The sequence below is a fragment of the Monodon monoceros genome, unplaced genomic scaffold (assembly GCF_005190385.1).
Source record: "Monodon monoceros isolate NGI ecotype Baffin Bay Population unplaced genomic scaffold, NGI_Narwhal_1 Super_Scaffold_4, whole genome shotgun sequence".
NCBI lineage: Eukaryota > Metazoa > Chordata > Mammalia > Artiodactyla > Monodontidae > Monodon > Monodon monoceros.
This window is the reverse complement of record NW_021703781.1, coordinates 15,005,641-15,024,870: the sequence shown is the minus strand read 5'-3', so window position 1 is coordinate 15,024,870 and position 19,230 is coordinate 15,005,641. Positions and strand designations below refer to the sequence as shown.

The following is a 19,230-nucleotide window of genomic DNA, read 5'->3' as shown; positions in this document are numbered from 1 at the left end:
TCACTTTCACCTCACCCCCAACTCCCCCACTTCTCAGGGAGCGACGAGTAGAAAGGTGGACGTCAAACACTACGTTTCTGAAGGACTGCACTCCTTTCTTCCGCCCCACTCTGTTTTTTTATCCTGGCTGGTCCCGCATACGCTGCTGCAGCGTCGGGCACTACTTTCCGTCTGCGGTGGTTCCTCCGACCCTCTCCCGCGGCTCCCTCCCCCAGCCCGCGCCGGCGGAAGGAGACGCGCGGCGATCCTTCAATCACGCTAGTGGATGGGGAGGCGGAGTAGTACTGGCCGCGGCGCGGTGGCGGTAGCGGCCGGCGCTGCCTCGGGGCCTGAGACGGCCGTGTGGAAATTTCTGTCCGTTTCTTTCTTTTATTTGTGGAACTGCAGCCAGAGGCTGCAAGTCGGGGAGACCAGGGGAGCGCTGAGGATTGTGAGAGACCGAGGTCGCTGTGCCCTTCTGGGCAGAGCGTCCAGTGCGCCCCCGAGCCTGCGCTCGCTTGCGGGGCCGCCGCCTTCCCTAGGTCAGCTGTCCTCGGCATGGGCGGCCGGTAGGAGCGGGGTTTCGGTGATTTCCTGGCAGCTGAGGAGGCAGCGGCCACTTCGGCAGCGACGGCTATGGCGGTGGAGACGCGGCCGGAGCTGGTGGGGAAACGGTTCCTGTGCTTGGCGGTCGGCGAAGAGGCGCAGCCGAAGCGCGGGGAGAGCGGCCGCTGCTGCCGGGGCTGGCGAGCGGGGGTTATCCGAGCGGTGTCACATAGGGACAGCCGCAATCCCGACTTGGCGGTAAGAGAGCGAACTCCCCTCAGTCTCTCGTCCGCGGCCGCAGCCCCACCCCTGGTCTCGTAGCCGCACCTTGTGGGGTTACCTCTGGCACCTGGCTTAGCCAGGCCAACTGGCGGTCACGCCCCTCTCCTGCGCTCTGGGCCGGTTTGCCCACGTGCCCTGCCAGGATCGCCTCCTCCCCGCGAGGAACTTCCCCTGCGGGGGCGGTGACCCCCCTCGGGACTCCCCGGCGCCCGCCCGGGCCCTTTGGCCCGCTATCCGGGAGGGATGCGGCCGCGGAGACCTTACGGAAAGGCGGGGTTGCCAGCCGGGTGCTGCGTGGGCGGGTGGGGGTGGGGGCGGACCCCTCGCTCGTGGCGGTAGGGGCCCAGCTTCACCTGCCTCTCTGTGCGAAAGTCTTAACAGTGCAGGCGTTGGAGACTGAAAACTTATCCCGTAAGGTTGCTGAAGGGGAGGAAGAAAAGGAAAGAGACAGAGCTCTGGTTTTCCAGTCTGTCCTGGGATTCTTGTGTGTTTTCGAGGCAAAGGCCCTGGCAGTGGCGGGGGCCCTGATTCAACCTTTTCCTACAGTAGATGCTTGGATTTCTAACAGGAAACGATGAAAATGAAAACTTTTGGTTTGGAGGGCCATGGAAATTATCTCCCTCCCTCTCTCCCTTCTTTTCTTCCGTTTGTTTTTTCCATAGTGTGTTTTTTTTGTTAGAAGGGAGTAGTGCGTTAAAGTCACCCATTCCTGGGTTTTATGTGATTTTAAATGAAGCAAGAAATATTGTAAGTTAAAACGTTTAAGATTCTGCAGAACCTTAAAGTGTCTTTTTCTTTGCTTGCTTTTCCTTACTTGTGACACTGCCAGTGTTTTCTTTCACTAGTGTAGGAGTGTGCAAGATTCTGAGACAGGATATGCTGTTAGTGTTCCAATAACGTTTTCACTGGGGGACATGTTGGAGTTAAGGAGCCAAGGAGAGGCAAGACACTGACTAGGCTTTGAAAGGTTGATTTATGAATACATAATCCATGAAATTTATTGGTAATACTGTGGGGTATTTAATTTTTCAGTGGATATTTAAAATTTGGGAACTTTCTTCTTTTTATTTATATGCAGGTTTACAATTCCGAATTTACGTGTACATATGTATCTTAATACTTTTGTTGGAGTTTTTGCGTGTTTTTGTTAACTCTGGTTTCATGAACGTAGTCAGTGATATGGTTTCTTGTGGAGTGTGTTAATGTCAACTTGATACTGCAAAATATGTTTGCAGAATAGAAGTAATTTTGGAGATTCTGGTTGGTTATTCTCGTTGAAAAGAAAAAAAAGAGAATCTTCCTTAAAAAAAAAAATCCAGACATTTCTTAATGGTTCTACAAATTGTGGCAATTCAATGTTTGTGTAAAAAGCATGTGCTTATTTTATTTTTCCTCCTTTTACTCTGATATGTAATTGTCTTGGCTTTATGTGGAAGATAGATTATGGGTCAGCTTTTTTTTTTCCCCCCCGATACGTGGGCCTCTGACTGTTGTGGCTTCTCCCGTTGAGGAGCACAGGCTCTGGACGCGCAGGCTCAGCGGCCATGGCTCACGGGCCCAGCCGCTCCGCGGCATGTGGGATCTTCCCGGACCGGGTCACGAACCCGTGTCCCCTGCATCGGCAGGCGGACTCTCAACCACTGCGCCACCAGGGAAGCCCTTGGGTCAGCATTTTTTAATTGTTTCAAAACAAACATAGAATGATATTTTGTGTTTTCCTAAAAATTTTGTGTTTTGTTTTAGTAGATACATGAAAATTGGGAAGTATAGTGTTAAATTACGAATGTCATTGGCGACAGTCAAGTTATCGAAGTTAAATATATTAAAAATTTTTTTGTATGGGAATTTAAATGATATGAGGAGGGGAGTTTACACATACCATGTTTGAAAAGGCAAGATGATAAATTGGGCATTTAAAAATGAAAAGTATACGTGGATGGAGGGAATCAACTGGAAAGAACAGGAAGGAGTTTCCTCAGATGATGGAAACGTTTTGCATCTTGATTGTTGATTACACGGGTGCATACATATGTCAAAACTCATTGAATTGTGCACTTAATATCTGTGCATTTCCTATATGTAAATTTTACCTCAAAAATGTGTTTTGAACTATAACTATGTGAACCTTTGACAGTTTTCCTGTAACAGTCTTAATTTAAAAAATTTATGTTGTTACAGTGTAATCTGAGTTTTTTAGCCTGGAACCTACAGATTTAGCGTTACTTCCAAACTTTCTTATATTTCTTTTTTTGCATTCATATTTTCTAAGCTAAACTTGGGACAGTTTAGCATCACCAAAATGCAATTCGCGTTGTAGACTTTTGTTACTGCAGAATAAATCAAGCCCAAAGGAGCGCTTTTTAAAAAAAAATTATTTATTAATTAATTTATTTATTTTTGGCTGTGTTGGGTCTTTGTTGCTGCTCGTGGGCTTTCTGTAGTTGTGGTGAGCCAGGGCTACTCTTTGTTGCGGTGCGCGGGCTTCTCATTGTCTTGGCTTCTCTTGTTGTGGAGCATGGGTTCTAGGAGCGCAGGCTTCAGTAGTTGTGGCACGTGGGCTCAGTAGTTGCGGTTCGCAGGCTCTAGAGCTCAGGCTCAGTAGTTGTGGCGCACGGGCTTAGTTGCTCCGCGGCATGTGGGATCTTCCCGGGCTAGGGCTCGAACCCGTGTCCCCTGCATTGGCAGGCAGATTCTTAACCACTGCACCACTAGGGAAGCCCCCCAAAGGAGCTTGATCAATTACTTTTGTGTATTTTTTTTTTTTTGGTTACAAATATATGTAATTTTAAAACTGCAAGTTCATTAGGAATCTCAGATATGTATGTATTTATGGCACATGATTTGGAAGGATAATTATCAGAACTTGAAAGTAGTTTAGGGGATGCTTGGTCTCAAAAGTTAGTTATTCTTATTTTTGGTCTTATGTATGAGGAATTTCCACATGCATTAATTTCCTATACTACTGTTAACTAATTATCACAACCTTAGTGGTTTAAACAATACGAATTGATTATTATAATGGTTCTGGAGATGATAAGTCTAACTTCTGGGTCTCCATGGGCTAAAATCAAGGTGCGATTAGAATTGTGTTCTTTACTGGAGGCTCTAGGTCTCACTTTTAGAAGCAGCCCACATTCATTGGCTCGTGGTCCTCTTCCTCCTTAAAAACCAGCAGTTTGTCTCTGTCTTTCTCTAGTCACATCTCCCTCTTGACTCTCCTCCTTCCCCTTACACTTTTAAGTGCCCTTGTGATCATATTGGGCCCACACAGATAATCCAGGATAATCTCCCCATCTGCTAATTAACAACCTTAATATCATCTGAACCCTAATTCTCCTTTGGCATGGAGTTTAACATAGTACAGGTTTCATGTATTAGGACATGAGCATCTTTGAGGTGGCATTATTCTGCCCACCACACCATGGTAGCAAAAATATTCTTTTACAATATGACCATGATTTGATACAAATAAATTAAGGCTAAAATTATTGTACTTTTTCCTGCTGTGAGTTTTAGCGATATCACTGTGATCTCTTAAGTAAATGAGCTTAATTTGTAGAAGTTGTACTCAGCTGTGCTTGTATAATTTCACCTATTTTGTTGGTGACTTTTAAAAAATGGCTTGAAAAATCTTCCGGGATATCTTGGAATTACATTAACCAACAAAAGACTTTATCTGAACCCTTTTAATTCAGGAGGACCAAGTTGTTGATTAAATTGAAATACATAAAATACATTGTGAGCCCTCAGCATGTTTTCTTTTTTGTAGCTCCATTGTTTAGAAAGGTTCTTCAGTTGTTATACATGTTGAATGTTTATTACTGCCCTACTTTTTGAGGAACTTTCTAGAAGATTGATAGTATTATGGAAGGAAAGCTGACAGTTGAGACAAGTATGGTTGCATAATATTCAACCTTGAATAATATTGTCATGCTAATTATAGAGCAAAAATTGATTTACTCTTTGCTCATTTTACTTCCCTTGCACAACTTAACAGCCCTTTATTTATTTACTTATTTATTTATTCATCCATTCAGTCACTTACCCACCTACCTTCCCTTGAAGCTTAATGTGATTGCATCATTGTTTCACGCTAATCCTATCCAAAGTGTTAGTATTTTTAAAAAATGTATCAGGTTTTCATAAAACATTCCAGGTTACCGTGACATTTTGCAATGTCATTGAAAATCATTTTTAATCTGGTTAGAGACCTCCCCACTGGGATTCCTCATTTTGGATGCAGTCATCTATTTTCCTTTCCCACAAAAGTTTCCACTTTTCCACACTCCTCTTTTTTTCTTTTATCTTGGACTTTAGTCTTCCAGATTAAAATCTAAGAGTGTGCTGTTTGTGTTTGAGTCTGCTTCTTGAGAATAAAATTCCCAGAATTTTGCACTCGACTTTGTGCTGTGTTGCATAAGAGGTTAGATATTTGCTGAGTGAATGAGAAGTTGAAGTACATTATACCTGATAGATCTTCATACCAAGGACCCAGTCCTGTTTCAAATGAAATAGAAACTGCTCTGGAGCTCCTGAGAATGGACACTTAACAGATTCACACTTGGGATCTCTGGATCTTGGGTCAGTTATTCTTTTTCCCTGTAGAATAATATTTCCATCATTTCTGTTTTTACACAAGAATCCTTTTGAGTCAATCTCCTTTATATTAATATATTGCTTGAAACAAATACAGAGTCAGGGAAGAAGTAAAGTTATAGTAAAGGAAGGAAAATATTAACTGAAGTATTCAAAAATTCAGGAAGGGATGCTAAGAACTGAATTACATCTTGATTGCAACATAAAAGAAGAACACAGATACAACAACAAAGGCAACACACACACAAATAAAAACTTCTGTTTCTTGATGAAAGAAGCTAACTCTTTTTAAATGTCAGTAGAGAAATATGAAGATATTTTGTGTACATTGAAAAACAGTTTACATATAATCATGGAACATTTTTCTGTAGCGCTTATAAAACTTTACTCCTGGCTACCATTAATACTAAATTCGATAACATCTTGAGTTCTTTGGGGACTCATTATTGGATAGAAAGGAGCAAATGCACACAATTTCTGAATGCTCATACCAAGTTGCTTTATGAGTGATATAATATAATTTTAAATCTCTTTCACAAGAACAGTGTTCTCAGCAAATGTTTTATTTGAAGTACAATGAATCTACGTGAAGTTACTTGAAAATAGTTGTTATCTAATAGTCCCTTGTCAAAAACTCAGATTGAAAGTTTCTTGTAGAGAAATGAAAAGTATGGCAATTATTGTTACCTATTTTTTAACTTGAAAATTACTCTCTGTCTAATAAAAAGCATTCTACAATTAAAAAAAAAAAGTACCAGGTTTTAGGACTTCCCTGTTGGCCCAGTGGTTGGGACTTGGCCTTCCAATACAGGGGGTGCAGATTCAATCCCTGGTTGTGGAGCTGGGATCCCACATGCCTCATGGCCAAAGGACCAAGAACATGGAATGGAGTCAATGTTGTAACAAATTCAATAAAGACTTAAAAATGGCCCATGTCGGGCTTCCCTGGTGGCGCAGTGGTTGAGAGTCCGCCTGCCGATGCAGGGGAGGCGGGTTCGTGCCCCGGTCCGGGAAGATCCCACATGCCGCAGAGCGGCTGGGCCTGTGAGCCATGGCTGCTGAGCCTACGTGTCCGGAGCCTGTGCTCCGCAACGGGAGAGGCCACAACAGTGAGAGGCCCACATACCGTAAAAAAAAAAAAAAAAAAATGGCCCACATAAAAAAAAAAAAAAAAAAACTTAAAAAAAATGTTATCAGGTTTTTTCAGTACCCAAAAGGAACAAAAAATCATAGTATTGTGTTTCATAGACCAAACATGTAAATTTGTTTGTATTTGGGGGAATTTTCTAATGCTCAGTGAGGAGTAGCTAACTTTGTAATATAGATTTTAAGCTGTTCTAAACTGTGTACTACCTGTAGATTAAAGTTACTTTGCAAATCTTATATGTCCTAAATGTAAGTATCTTAAATATTAAAACTGTGTTTTTCTGCTTACCTGTCTCTTCATTTAAGTTTCATATTGAGTTGGTGGTATTTGATTCTTTAAGTTTTGTTAGGATAATTCTTTAGGTAAGTCTAAAATGTATATCGTGGTGTTGTAATATTGCTAATACTAATTTCTGGTCTAGGCACACAGTGTTGAATGAATGAATGAATGTATTTTATTTCATTGCTCAATATGACCTGGATAAGTTAACCATAGGGAAAATTGGTTTAGCTGGTAGGTAGAAAAACTTTTATGTCTGATTTGAGTACATACAGGTTCCGCCGCCACCACCACCACCCCCCGCCCTTGAATTTATATTGTGATTGGTCCTAAAGACTTATGTACAGGAAAATAAGTATGTAAACTGTAGCTGTGGTGGCACGTAACTTGTGCAGTTGTAACCACTAGCTGGTTTTAAAAGTAGACAGCCACCCAGTAAATGGTGTGAAGTGTATGTTTCTGTGTAAAATTAAATAAAGGATGTTTTGTTTTTTCCCTTTTGACCAGTCATAGATATATCCTGGCACGTATTTTGATGCCATTAATTTAAAATAGAGAATGTGGGCTTCCCTGGTGGCGCAGTGGTTGAGAGTCCGCCTGCTGATGCAGGGGACACAGGTTCGTGCCCTGGTCCGGGAGGATCCCACATGCCGCGGAGCGGCTGGGCCCATGAGCCATGGCCGCTGAGCCTGCGCGTCTGGAGCCTGTGCTCCGCAACGGGAGAGGCCACAGCAGTGCGAGGCCTGCGTACCGCAAAAAAAAAAAAAAAAGATAGGAGCAAGTGTACATGGTTTCATTCCTCCCACTCATATGCGATCAACCTGAGCATCACTAAAAGAAAACCACACATTATGAATCTACTGGCAATATATTGTAGGAAGTACACCAATGAAATATTTGTACTAAAAATAAAACCAATGAAGTATTTGTACTAAAAATTATTGAACTTGAGTATAATCAAGCTTCTACATTCAACCACTAATTTGCAGGACATATGAGGGTAGAGGAGCATGTTAAACACCACCATGAGGATGCAGTCAACTAGATCCAGGATGTGGGAAATTCTAGAACTAGAGCTGTGCTGTTGAATATTGTGGCAAGTTAAATTGATTAAAATTGAATATCAGTTCCTCATTCACTGTAGCCAATTTCAGGTTCTCAGTTGCTACATCTAGCTAGTGACTATGGTTTTAGACAGCACAAATAAGAAAATTTCTGTCATTGCAGAAAGATCTACTGGATGCCACTATTCTAGATTAAGCTTTAAAAGAACAGGCAACTTATCATACAGACTAGTAGAAGGGGAAAAAAATGGAATGATAAAAATAAAAGAAGGCAGGAAGAGAGACAAACATAACAAAGGCGAGACAAACAGAAAGCACAAAATAAGAGATTTAATTTAAACCCAGATATATCAGTAACTACATTAAATGTAATTGACTAAACGTTTCTATTAAAAGGAAGGTTATAAAACTGGGAGGAGAGAACCCACAAAACACACTTACTGGGACTTCCCTGGTAGCACAGTGGATAGGAATCTGCCTGCCACTGCAGAGGACACGGGTTCGATCCCTGGTCTGGGAGGATCCCACATGCTGCGGAGCAACTGAGCCCATGCACCACAACTACTGAGCCTGCACTCTAGAGCCCGCGAGCCACAACTACTGAGCCCACGTGCCGCAACTCCTGAAGCCTGTGTGCGTATGGCCCGTGCTCCGCAACAAGAGAAGCCACCGCAGTGAGAAGCCTGCACACCGCGACGGAGTAGTCCCTGTTTGCTGCAACTAGAGAAAGCCCACGCGCAGCAATGAAGACCCAACGCAGCGAAAAAAAAAAAACAACCCACGCTTATTTGCTGTTTATAACAAATCTATCTAAAACATAAGAATACTTACAGGTGGTTGTAAAAAGATGGGGAAAAAACTTCCATGCAAATACTAATTAAAGATAGTTGACATGGCTATGCTAAAGACAGTGTTTAAGAAAAGAAGCGTTATTTGGGATAAAGAGGCTTTGTTTACCACGGTAAGAGTTTATTCAGCAAGAAGATATAATTTCAGTTTTCTAAGTACCTGTGACATGACTTAAAATACATAAAGCTGGAATTGATAGCACTATTAGAGAAAATAGACAGATGTATAACCATAGTGTGAAGTTAAATAGCTGATAGAACTAGCAGTAAAATAACAGTAATAGAATATTTAGAATAATAAGTACTTGGCTTTGGCCATCTCACAAGGCAGTTGTGTGAATGAGGTAGTATATTTAATAAATACACCGTCATTCAATATGAGTAGGTATTTAACATGAATAAATACTGAAATACTTTTATTCAAAAAATATTTGAGCACCTTCTAATGACTGGTACCGTTTAAGACATGTGTTTTGTAAGGTGTGCAGCCTTAATCAAATGTAAGATGTTGTCAGGTACAGTTACCAATTTTAAGTGCTTAATGAATGATAAGCAGTAATATCTGTATGGATTCATAGAAGTGAGTGATACAGATTTGAAGGATGCATTCGTTGAGGAAACAGGATATTTTGGGCCCTGAAGAGTGACTGGCATAATATATTGGGTTGGCCAGAAAGTTCCTTCGGTTTTAAAGTAAAAATAGAAGACACATTTTTCATTTTCAGCAAGAAATTTATTGAACAACGTATTCACCATTTTGTTCCACTACCTTCTGCCATTTTTCAGACAACTTCATAATTTTCATCTTACCAAAACTTTTGAATCTTTTTGAGCAAAGAACTGGTCCAGGTGCCTTTTCCAGTCTTCCAGGGAATTGAAATTTTTTCCATTAAGAGAATTTTGTAAAGACGGAAATAAATGGAAATCCGAAGGTACAATGTCCGGTAAATACGGCGGATGACTCAGAACTTCCCAGCCAAACTGTAACAGTTTTTGCCTGGTCATCAGAGAAACATACGGTCTTGTATTACCCTGATGAAGGATTATGTGTTTTCTGTTGACTAATTCTGTACGCTTTTCGTTGAGTGCTGCTTTCAGTTGGTCTAATTGGGAGCAGTACTTGCTGGAAATAATCGTTTGGTTTTCCGAAAGGAGCTCATAATAGAGAACTCCCTTCCAATCCCACCATATACATAACATTCACCTTCTTTGGATGAAGACTGGCCTTTGGTTTGGTTGCTGGTGGTTCATTTTGCTTGCCCCACAGTCTCTTCCATTCCCCATTATCGTACAGTTATCCACTTTTCATCGCTGGTCACAGTTTGTTTTAAAAACAGTACGTTTTTGTTGTGTTTCAGTAGAGAATTGCATGCAGATATACAGTCAAGAAGGTTTTTTTTCGCTTAACTTACGTGGAACCCAAACATCAAAGCAATTAACATAGTCAAGCTGGTGCAAATGATTTTCAGTGCTTGATTGGGATATTTTGAGTATGTTGGCTGTCTCCCACATATAACCTTGATTGTTCTCGTTGATTGTTCTCAGTTAATGTCTCGATTTGATCGCTATCAACTTCAACTGGTCTACCCGCCCGTGGAGCATTGTCCAGTGAGAAATCTCCAGCACGAAACTTCGCAAACCGCTTTTGACACGTTCGATCAGTCACAGCACCTTCTCCATACACTGCACAAATCTTTTTTTGCGTTTCAGTTGCGTTTTTATCTTTCTTGAAATAATAAAGCATAATATGCCAAAAATGCTGCTGTTTTCTTCCATCTTCAGTATTAAAATGGCTATACAAAAATTCACCAATTTACAAAGTGAGAGAGTGGCATGGACATATATACACTACCAAATGTAAAATAGGTAGCTAGTGGGAAGCAGCCGCATAGCACAGGGAGATCAGCTCGGTGCTTTGTGACCACCTAGAGGGGTGGGATAGGGAGGATGGGAGGGAGGGAGACGCAAGAGGGAAGAGATATGGGGGTATATGTATAGCTGATTCACTTTGTTATAAAGCAGAAACTAACACACCATTGTAAAGCAATTATACTCCAAGAAAGATGTTAAAAAAAAAATTCACCAGTTTTGATTTTTTTAAATTCATGCTGATATGACAGCTGTCATGGTACATTCTACAAAATTGTTTTGAATGAAGTTAAAGACACCTAAGCGCTACTAGAGCCATCTTAACGAGGAAACTGAAAAACATTATGGCCAACCCAATAATAATATTAGAAGAGGTATAAAATGGTTTTGGTAGAAAGAATGGCATGAGGAAAAGCAAACCACTTGGCTTCAGAGAGGGTTCATATTGGAATAATAATAAGAAAAATAATGTGAAAATTAGGGCCAAATTGTAATATCAGATTGAGAAATTTGTGGTATGTCTAGAGTGGTTGGCTGAAATGAATATCCTAGTACTTGTGTCATTTCCCAATTTTATGAATACGGTTGTCCCTAGGTATCCATGGGGGCTTGGTTTCAGGGCCCCCTCAGATACCAAAATCCAAGGGTGCTCAAGTCCCTTTCTTAAAATGGCATAGTACAGTTGGCCCTTCGAATCTGAATATGTAGACCATAACTATATTTTTGAAGGTAGAATGAAGGGCCTTTAATTTTGGTCGCTGAAACAGCAGACTAATTTCCATACAGATTGTACCTGTTTACAGCTGCAGTTTATGGAAACACCATTTTCCCGCACGAGTCTCAACACTATTGGATATTGTCAGTCATAATTTTTGCCTAATTTGCCCCCCAAAAAAGGTACCTTGCTTTAATTCCTGTTTATGTGTTTCTGAGTCTCATGTATTTATTGACCTTATTTTAAAAGTATATAAATAGCTTGCTCGTAGTTTGGCCTTTTTCTTTTTATAATTATTTATGTATTTTATTTTTGGCTGCATTGGGTTTTTGTTGCTGCATGTGGGCTTTCTCTAGTTGCAGCGAGCGGGGGGCTACTCTTCATTGCGGTGCGCAGGCTTCTCATTGAGGTGGCTTCTCGTTGCGGAGCACAGGCTCTAGGTGCAGGGGCTTCAGTAGCTGTGGCTCAAAGGCTCTAGAGCACAGGCTCAGTAGTTGTGGCGCATGGGCTTAGTTGCTCCGCGGCATGTGAGATCTTCCCGGACCAGAGCTCGAACCCGTGTCTCCTGCATTGGCAGGCGGATTCTTAACCACTGTGCCACCAGGGAAGCCCTGGCATTGGGATTTTTTTGTTGTTGTTTTTTTGTTTTTTTGCGGTACGCGGGCCTCTCACTGTTGTGGCCTCTCCCGTTGCGGAGCACAGGCTCCGGACGCGCAGGCTCAGCGGCCATGGCTCACAGGCCCAGCCGCTCCGCGGCATGTGGGATCCTCCCGGACCAGGGCACGAACCTGCGTCTCCTGCATTGGCAGGCAGACTCTCAACCACTGCGCCACCAGGGAAGCCCTGGCATTGGGATTTTGATAGAGGTTATATTGAATCTGTAGCTCTCTTTGAGTAGAATTAATATTATTAACAATATTAAGTTTTCTAATCTATGAATACAAGATTTCTTTCCATTTTTTGTGTTTTTAATTTTTTTCAGCAACATTTTGTTGTTTTCAGTGTAGAAGTATTTTGCCTCCCTGGTTATGTTAATTCTTAAGTATTAAATATTTTTAATGCTATTGTAAATGGAATTTTCTTAATTTCCTTTTAGGTTGCTTATTGTTAGTGTATAGAAATGCAACTGATTTTCATGTGTTGATTTTGTATACTGCAACTGCTGAATTTTTTTCTAACAGTTATTTTCCCCTGTGTGTGTGAAATGTTTAGAATTTTCTGCATATAAGATCATATCTGCAAATAGATATTCTTTCCCATGTGGATGTCTTTTCAGTTTCTTGTCTAATTTTCTATTTAGAACTTCCAACACCATATTAAATAGGCACGGCAAGAGCAAGCATCTTTGTTTTGTTAATCTTAAAACGTTTGTAGTTTTTTACTGTTGAATATGATGTTAACTGTGGAATTTTCATATATGGCCTTTATTATGTTGAGGTAGTTCTTTGTATTCCTAGTTTGTTGTGCACTTTATATCATGAAATGGTGTAGAATTTTGTCAAATGCTTTTTCTGCATCAATTGAGATGATCATTTTTTCCCCCCTTTCATTCTTTTTTTTTTCTCTCTTTCATTCTTTTAATATGGTATATTACATTGATTGATTTTTGTATGTTGAACCATCTTTGCATTCCAGGAGTAAATCCTGCTTGGTTATGTATATTACTATTTTTAGTGTATTTAATTTAAAAAAATTTTGTAACTCCTTTCATTTTCTCCCCTTCTCACACATATATTCTAGTATAATTTTGCTTGGAATTGTGTACGTTTTTATAGACAAATTCAGGAAGAAAGAACACCTTTCCACTGAGTCTGAATTGCAAATAGCATGGAATATTCCTCCAGCTATTAAAGTTTTTTTTTTTTTAAGTTCTACAGTTATTTTCCTCATTTAGGTCATGTGGTTTTTTTAGGTTTATTCTTAGACACTTTATATTTTGATTTTTTTTTTTTTTTTGTGGTACGCGGGCCTCTCACTGTTGTGGCCTCTCCCGTTGCGGAACACAGACTCTGGACGCGCAGGCTCAGCGGCCATGGCTCACGGGCCCAGCCGCTCCGCGGCATGTGGGATCTTCCCGGACCGGGGCACGAACCTGCGTCCCCTGCATCGGCAGGTGGACTCTCAACCACTGCGCCACCAGGGAAGCCCTATATTTTGATTTTTAAATGCGTGTGGACATACCCTGAATCATTAATACAGACCTTTATAAGTCACTGATTTCTTTCCCCAAACATGATTTTTGGACTAAAAGTAATGTTCCTATTCTTTTCCCTGTGTATATTTTTAGCTCATGTAATTGTTTTCTAGGTTTTTTCACTAATGTGCTTAACAAAGTTACAGTAAAGGTTAGTGTCATAAAGAAAAAGTGAAATGATAATGTTACTAGTGTCTTAAATCTTTTGCTTAAATTCTCAGAAGGCTGTTGAAGATGTTATTTCTTTAACCTGTCTTTCATTTTATAATTGTAATCAGTGGAAATATAAAGTTTATTTTATAGACCTTTACTTTTAGGTTAAGTATGTAGCAGTTTATCTTCAGATAAAATTGTAACAAATTACCGTATTCACAAATACAGATAGAAATATTTTGGTGGCAATTACTATACAAAAGAGTACATATCAGAATTCTTAATTTTTAAAGTGTATTTAAATTACTTCCCTAAGGTATCAATTCTTTTAAAACACTACTGTTTCAAAATGCTATATTTATGACATAAAATTATAATCCACTAAAAACGGTGTGTGTGTATATATATATATACACACACCCCGTCTAAAGTGTTCTTTTTTTTTTTGGCGGTACGCGGGCCTCTCACTGCTTGTGGCCTCTCCTGCTGCGGAGCACAGTCTCCGGACGCGCAGGCCCAGCAGCCACGGCCCACGGGCCCAGCCGGTCCGCGGCACGAACCCGCGTCCCCTGCATCGGCAGGCGGACTCTCAACCACTGAGCCACCAGGGAAGCCCCTAAAGTGTTCTTATTTATCTCTTCTGCAATAGACTCCACTCTCAATTGATTTCTCACCTGTGTTAACCTTTTAGAGAACTTTTCTATTTTTACTTCTCAAGAAAGGTACTGTAGTGAAGGTTAAAATTTGGAGAATAGGAAACTGACCTTATGTGCACTGTCATTTTTTTAATGTGCTTTCTTCAGCTTTTGATATTTTGAACCTTGGTATAGCTCAGGAAATAGTAAATCAAAGTTATCTATTTTAAACAACAAATGGCTGTACTTTCTGGATTCTTGACTGAGTCACTTACCTGTGAAATTTTAAAACGTGTGAGGAAAATGTTCAGTTTTACTAAATTCCAAAAATGCAGAAAGGGTTGAAGGGATAACAGGTGCATTTGGTACCAATTTTTTGTCTAGTCTTTCTTTTTTATTATTTTTTACATAGAGGAAAAAATAATCCAAGTTTTGGCAAAACTTTTACTTAAACTTTGTTCTGAGGAAGTTTTTTTTTTTTTTAATTAATTAATTAATTTTTGTCCGCATTGGTTCTTTGTTGCTGTGCATGGACTTTCTCTGGTTGTGGCGAGCGGGGGCTACTCTTTTTTGTAGTACACGGGCTTATTGCGGTGGCTTCTCTTATTGCGGAGCACAGGCTCTAGGCATGTGGGCTTCAGTAGTTGTGGTATGTGGGCTCAGTAGTTGTGGCTTGTGGGCTCTAGAGTGCAGGCTCAGTAGTTGTGGTGCATGGTCTTAGTTGCTCCGTGGCATTGTGGGATTTTCCCGGACTAGGGATGGAACCCGTGTCCCCTGCATTGGCAGGCCGATTCTTAACCACTGTGCCACCAGGGAAAGCACTGTTTTTTTTTTGTTTTTTTTTTTGTTTTGTGGTACGCGGGCCTCTCACCGTTGTGGCCTCTCCCGTTGCGGAGCACAGGCTCCGGATGCACAGGCTCAGCGGCCATGGCTCACGGGTCCAGCCGCTCCACGGCACGTGGGATCCTCCCTGACCGGGGCACGAACCCGTGTTCCCTGCATCGGCAGGCGGACTCCCAACCACTGCGCCACCAGGGAAGCCCTGTTTTGTTTTTTAAAGCAGTTGTGACTCTGGCAAAATTAACAATCAATGGACATATTTAAAAATCTTGAACTCTTTGATCTTAGTATCTCATCTTCTAAATGAAAATGATCTTTTTTTCTATTGTAATAAAACAGTAAGTTGTTTTTAGATTAGTTTTTTTTCCCTTCCACCTTCTCCCGTACTTAGAGTTATAGATAGTGTACTTATACTGCTGATTCTTTTTAGGTATAATATTAATGGCACAGAGCCATAGAAAGTAAGATTTAATCTCTTCAGAGCATAAGCTATTACCTTTATTATTTCTGTCCTTTTAAGTAATGTGGAATATTATGATTCATGTTAGAGTTAGAAGGAAAATGTACAGGCTCAATGAAATTCGACTGCTCACCTAGTAGTACAAAGGAAAGAGGTCGGAAATAACGTTGATTTTGATTACAGGAAAAAAGGGGGGTGGTGTAATCTAAATCCAGTACTATTTTGTACCTTTTAAAATTATATTTATTTATTTTTTCTTCCTCTGTTCTACAGTCTTCTAGATACTATAGGCTGTTTTCTGGTGAAAAAGAGGAGGTTTCTAAGAAGCTTTTTTTTTTTTTTGAGAAGCTTTTTAGAAGTAATGTGGGAACATGAGGAAGAACTGAGTTGAGGTCAGGGAAGCTATAAACCTTTGAGCGTTTTTGTGATGTGCTGTGCTCTGTGGGAGGCACTCAAAAAGGTCAAGCTTGAGAAACTTGCTTCTTAACAATGTGACTATTAACACTTAGCGTACCCTATTTTTGTTGAGTCTATTGGGAAGATTTTTATTTAAAAGTTGATTGTATCAAAAAAAAGTTGATTGTATCTTGTGTTTATTTATAAAATGCTTATATTTTGTTCCTAGAGTTATACCAATTCCTTACAAATAACCAAAACACAAATATAGCAATAACAGAAAAACTTTGTTGCAAATGAAGAAATTTCACGGTAATTAGAAGGAAATTGGAATCTCTCCTTTGTAAAGAAAGTAGTCTTTGTTGTATCTTTGACATATAAGTTGTTTGGTATTATTCTCAGTTTCTTGACTTCTGTTACCTCTTGAATCCACTCTACCAGCCTTTTGCCCTGTTACTCTAGGGAAACTGCTGTGATCGAAGTCACAAATGACCTGTTCCTTTCTAAATCAAATGTCATTTCTCACTTCTCACTCCTCATCTTACTTTGACCTATCGGCAGTATTTAATATGGCTAATCACCCTCTCTTCCATTAAATATTTTGTTCACTTTGCTTCTAGGATAATATGCTCACCTGATTTTTCTCCTACCTCTCTTGCCTCTCCTTTGAAGTTTCCTGTGCTAATTTTCCTTGTTTCTACTGCCTGTTAAGTGGTCAGTTCTTGGACCTCTTTTCTATCTAAACTTTTGTCCTGGAAGATATACCATCTATATGCTGATGACTCCCACATTTATATCCTTAGTTTGGACCTTTCCCCCAAACCCCACACTCATAGACTCATATTGAAGCACTCCCTTCACGTCTCCATTTGGGTGCCTAATGGGCATCTCAAATGTAACATGTCCACAACTGAGCTCCTATTACTATCCCCCTAAGCCTGCATTGCTCTGTGTTTTCACCATCCAGTGAATGGCAGCTCCACCTTTCCAGTTCAGTTCCTTTGAAGTCATCCTTGACAACTTACTCTCGCATCCCATATCCAAAGTATTTGCAGAATATTTTTGGTGCTGCCTTCACAATACATCTGGAATTCCAGTACGTCTCACCTCTTCCATTATCATCAATCTAGTACAGGCCATCATGATCTTTTGCCTAGATTTTCCAGCCGTTTCTAACTAGTTATGAGTAATAAATAGGTGCCTAACTTGTTTTCTATTTCTTCTTATCCATAAAAGTACCTACAGCAGGTAGTCAGATTATGTCACTCCCATAATCGAATGCTTCCAAAGTCAACCACACTGATTTAGAGTTAAGAGCCGAAGGCCTTAAGTGGCCCGAGAGGCTCTACATTATGTTCCTCATCAGGCCACTTTGACCTCATCATCTATTACTCTCTGATTTATGTATTCTTTTCCAGCCACATTATTGGCCTCTTTGCTGTTCCTTGAATATTCTAGGTGTTATCCTCCCTTGTGGCCTTTGCACTTGTTTCTCTCCCCAGAATGCTCTTCCCCAGGATATCCACATGACTCGCTCCCCCAGGTAGGTCTCTTCCAGTGTCAGTATGCTTGCTCATTGTGGTCTTTTCCGGCCACCTTATCTAAAATTGACTCCCTCCCTCCCTCCCTCCCTCCCTCCCTCCCTCCCTCCCTCCCTCCCTTCCTTCTTCCTTTAACATTTTCTGTTTGCTACCCTACTCTACTTGACTTGTCTGTAATTTCATTTGACTAAACATTTTATTTATTTTTCTGCATTAGAATTAAGCTTCATGAAATGGGTTTTTGCCTATTTTGGTAACTGCTATTTTCCCATCACCTAGAACATCGCTTAGCAGCTAATGGGGATTTAAAAAATATTTGTTTAGTTAAAATACAATGAAATGTCCTAGAATTTTCTGAAATTTAGCTCTTATTCTTGGAGTTATATTACTTTATAATGAAAAACGTAATAAGTTCAGTAAAAGAGAACTTTCTAATATGCAAATATGAAATCAGAACACTCTCCGTGTCAATTTTTGTTAGGTGTTGCCTCTCAGTAAATTTATTGAATGAATACACACCAAGTATCTATTATGTGGTTAGCGTTGTAGGCTAATTGAAAATTTAAATAAACCCACTCTCAAGGAATTTATATTTCTAGTGGAGGGGGATGACTAACATTCAACTGTTGATTTATACTATAGTATACAGTTGTGGTATAATAAGAAATATATATGTGGTTTATGTCACTGGTTCCTGGCACTGAGCTTCTAAAATCCTTGGAATTTCCTGAGTGATAAAGGTGATGGGAGCATCTTTTGTTCTAATGAGGTGACTCCTCATAAATCCCTAGATAGCTTTAGGTTGGAAGCTGGTCACTGAAAAGACTAAGCTTTGATTAGAAGCTTGGAACTTTCAGCCCCAACCCCGAGCTTTTGGGGAGGTGAGAGGGGTTGAAGTTTGAGGTAATCACCAATGGCCACAATCATGCTTTTATAATGAAACCTCCATTAAAAACTCCTAAGCTGGAATTTGGAGATCTTCTGGGGTGGCCAATACATCAAGGCGCTGGGAAGGTGATACACCCAGGGAAAGTATGAAAAACTCCGTCTCGGGCTTCCCTGGTGGCGCAGTGGTTGGGGGTCCGCCTGCTGGTGCAGGGGACACGGGTTCGTGCCCCGGTCTGGGAGGATGCCACGTGCCGCGGAGCGGCTGGGCCCGTGGGCCTTGGCCGCGGGGCCTGCGCGTCCAGAGCCTGTGTTCTGCAACGGGAGAGGCCACGGCGGTGAGAGGCCCGCGTACAGCAAAAAAAAAAAAAAAAAACTCCGTCTCCCACTCACCTTGCCCTATTCATCTCTTTCATCTGGCTGTTCATCAGTTGTATCCATAAACCAGTTGTAAGTAGGCTTTCCAGAGTTCTGTGAGTAGTTCTAGGAAATTAGTGAACCGGATAAAGGGGGTCATGGGAATCCCTGATTTACAGTTGGTCAGTCAGAAGTACTGGTAACTCATATATTTGACTGGTGACTGAGGTGATGGCAGTCTTGTGTGATGGAAACCTTCAGCCTATGGAGTTTGATGCTAACTCCCTATAGTTAGTGTCAGAATCTAATTGAATTGTAGGATACCCACTTAGTATTGGATTGTTGGAGAAGTCATTTTGGAAAATATACCACCTAATTGATGTCAGGAGGGAAAAAGCCAGTCAACAATTAAGGATTAATTATGTGGTGATGTTAAGTGCTATA

The 19,230-nt window shown here is 40.8% G+C and overlaps 1 protein-coding gene across 5 annotated transcripts in view; it reads left to right on the top strand.

The window, feature by feature from the left end:
- Window positions 1-19,230, top strand: part of JMJD1C (jumonji domain containing 1C) — a 306,158-nt gene that overhangs the window by 60,253 nt on the left and 226,675 nt on the right. The window contains exon 1 of one of the 5 annotated variants that reach the window (XR_003796943.1): window positions 433-783. The exons of 1 other annotated variant lie outside the window; for it this stretch is intronic. Coding sequence is in view for 3 of the 4 variants with exons in the window: in XM_029244590.1 (XP_029100423.1) it covers window positions 616-783 (168 nt within the window). In the remaining variant the exon portion in view is untranslated. Of the gene's footprint in view, window positions 1-432; window positions 784-19,230 lie in introns of those variants that run through there. 3 more of the 5 variants (XM_029244590.1, XM_029244592.1, XM_029244591.1) reach the window with 3 other exon arrangements.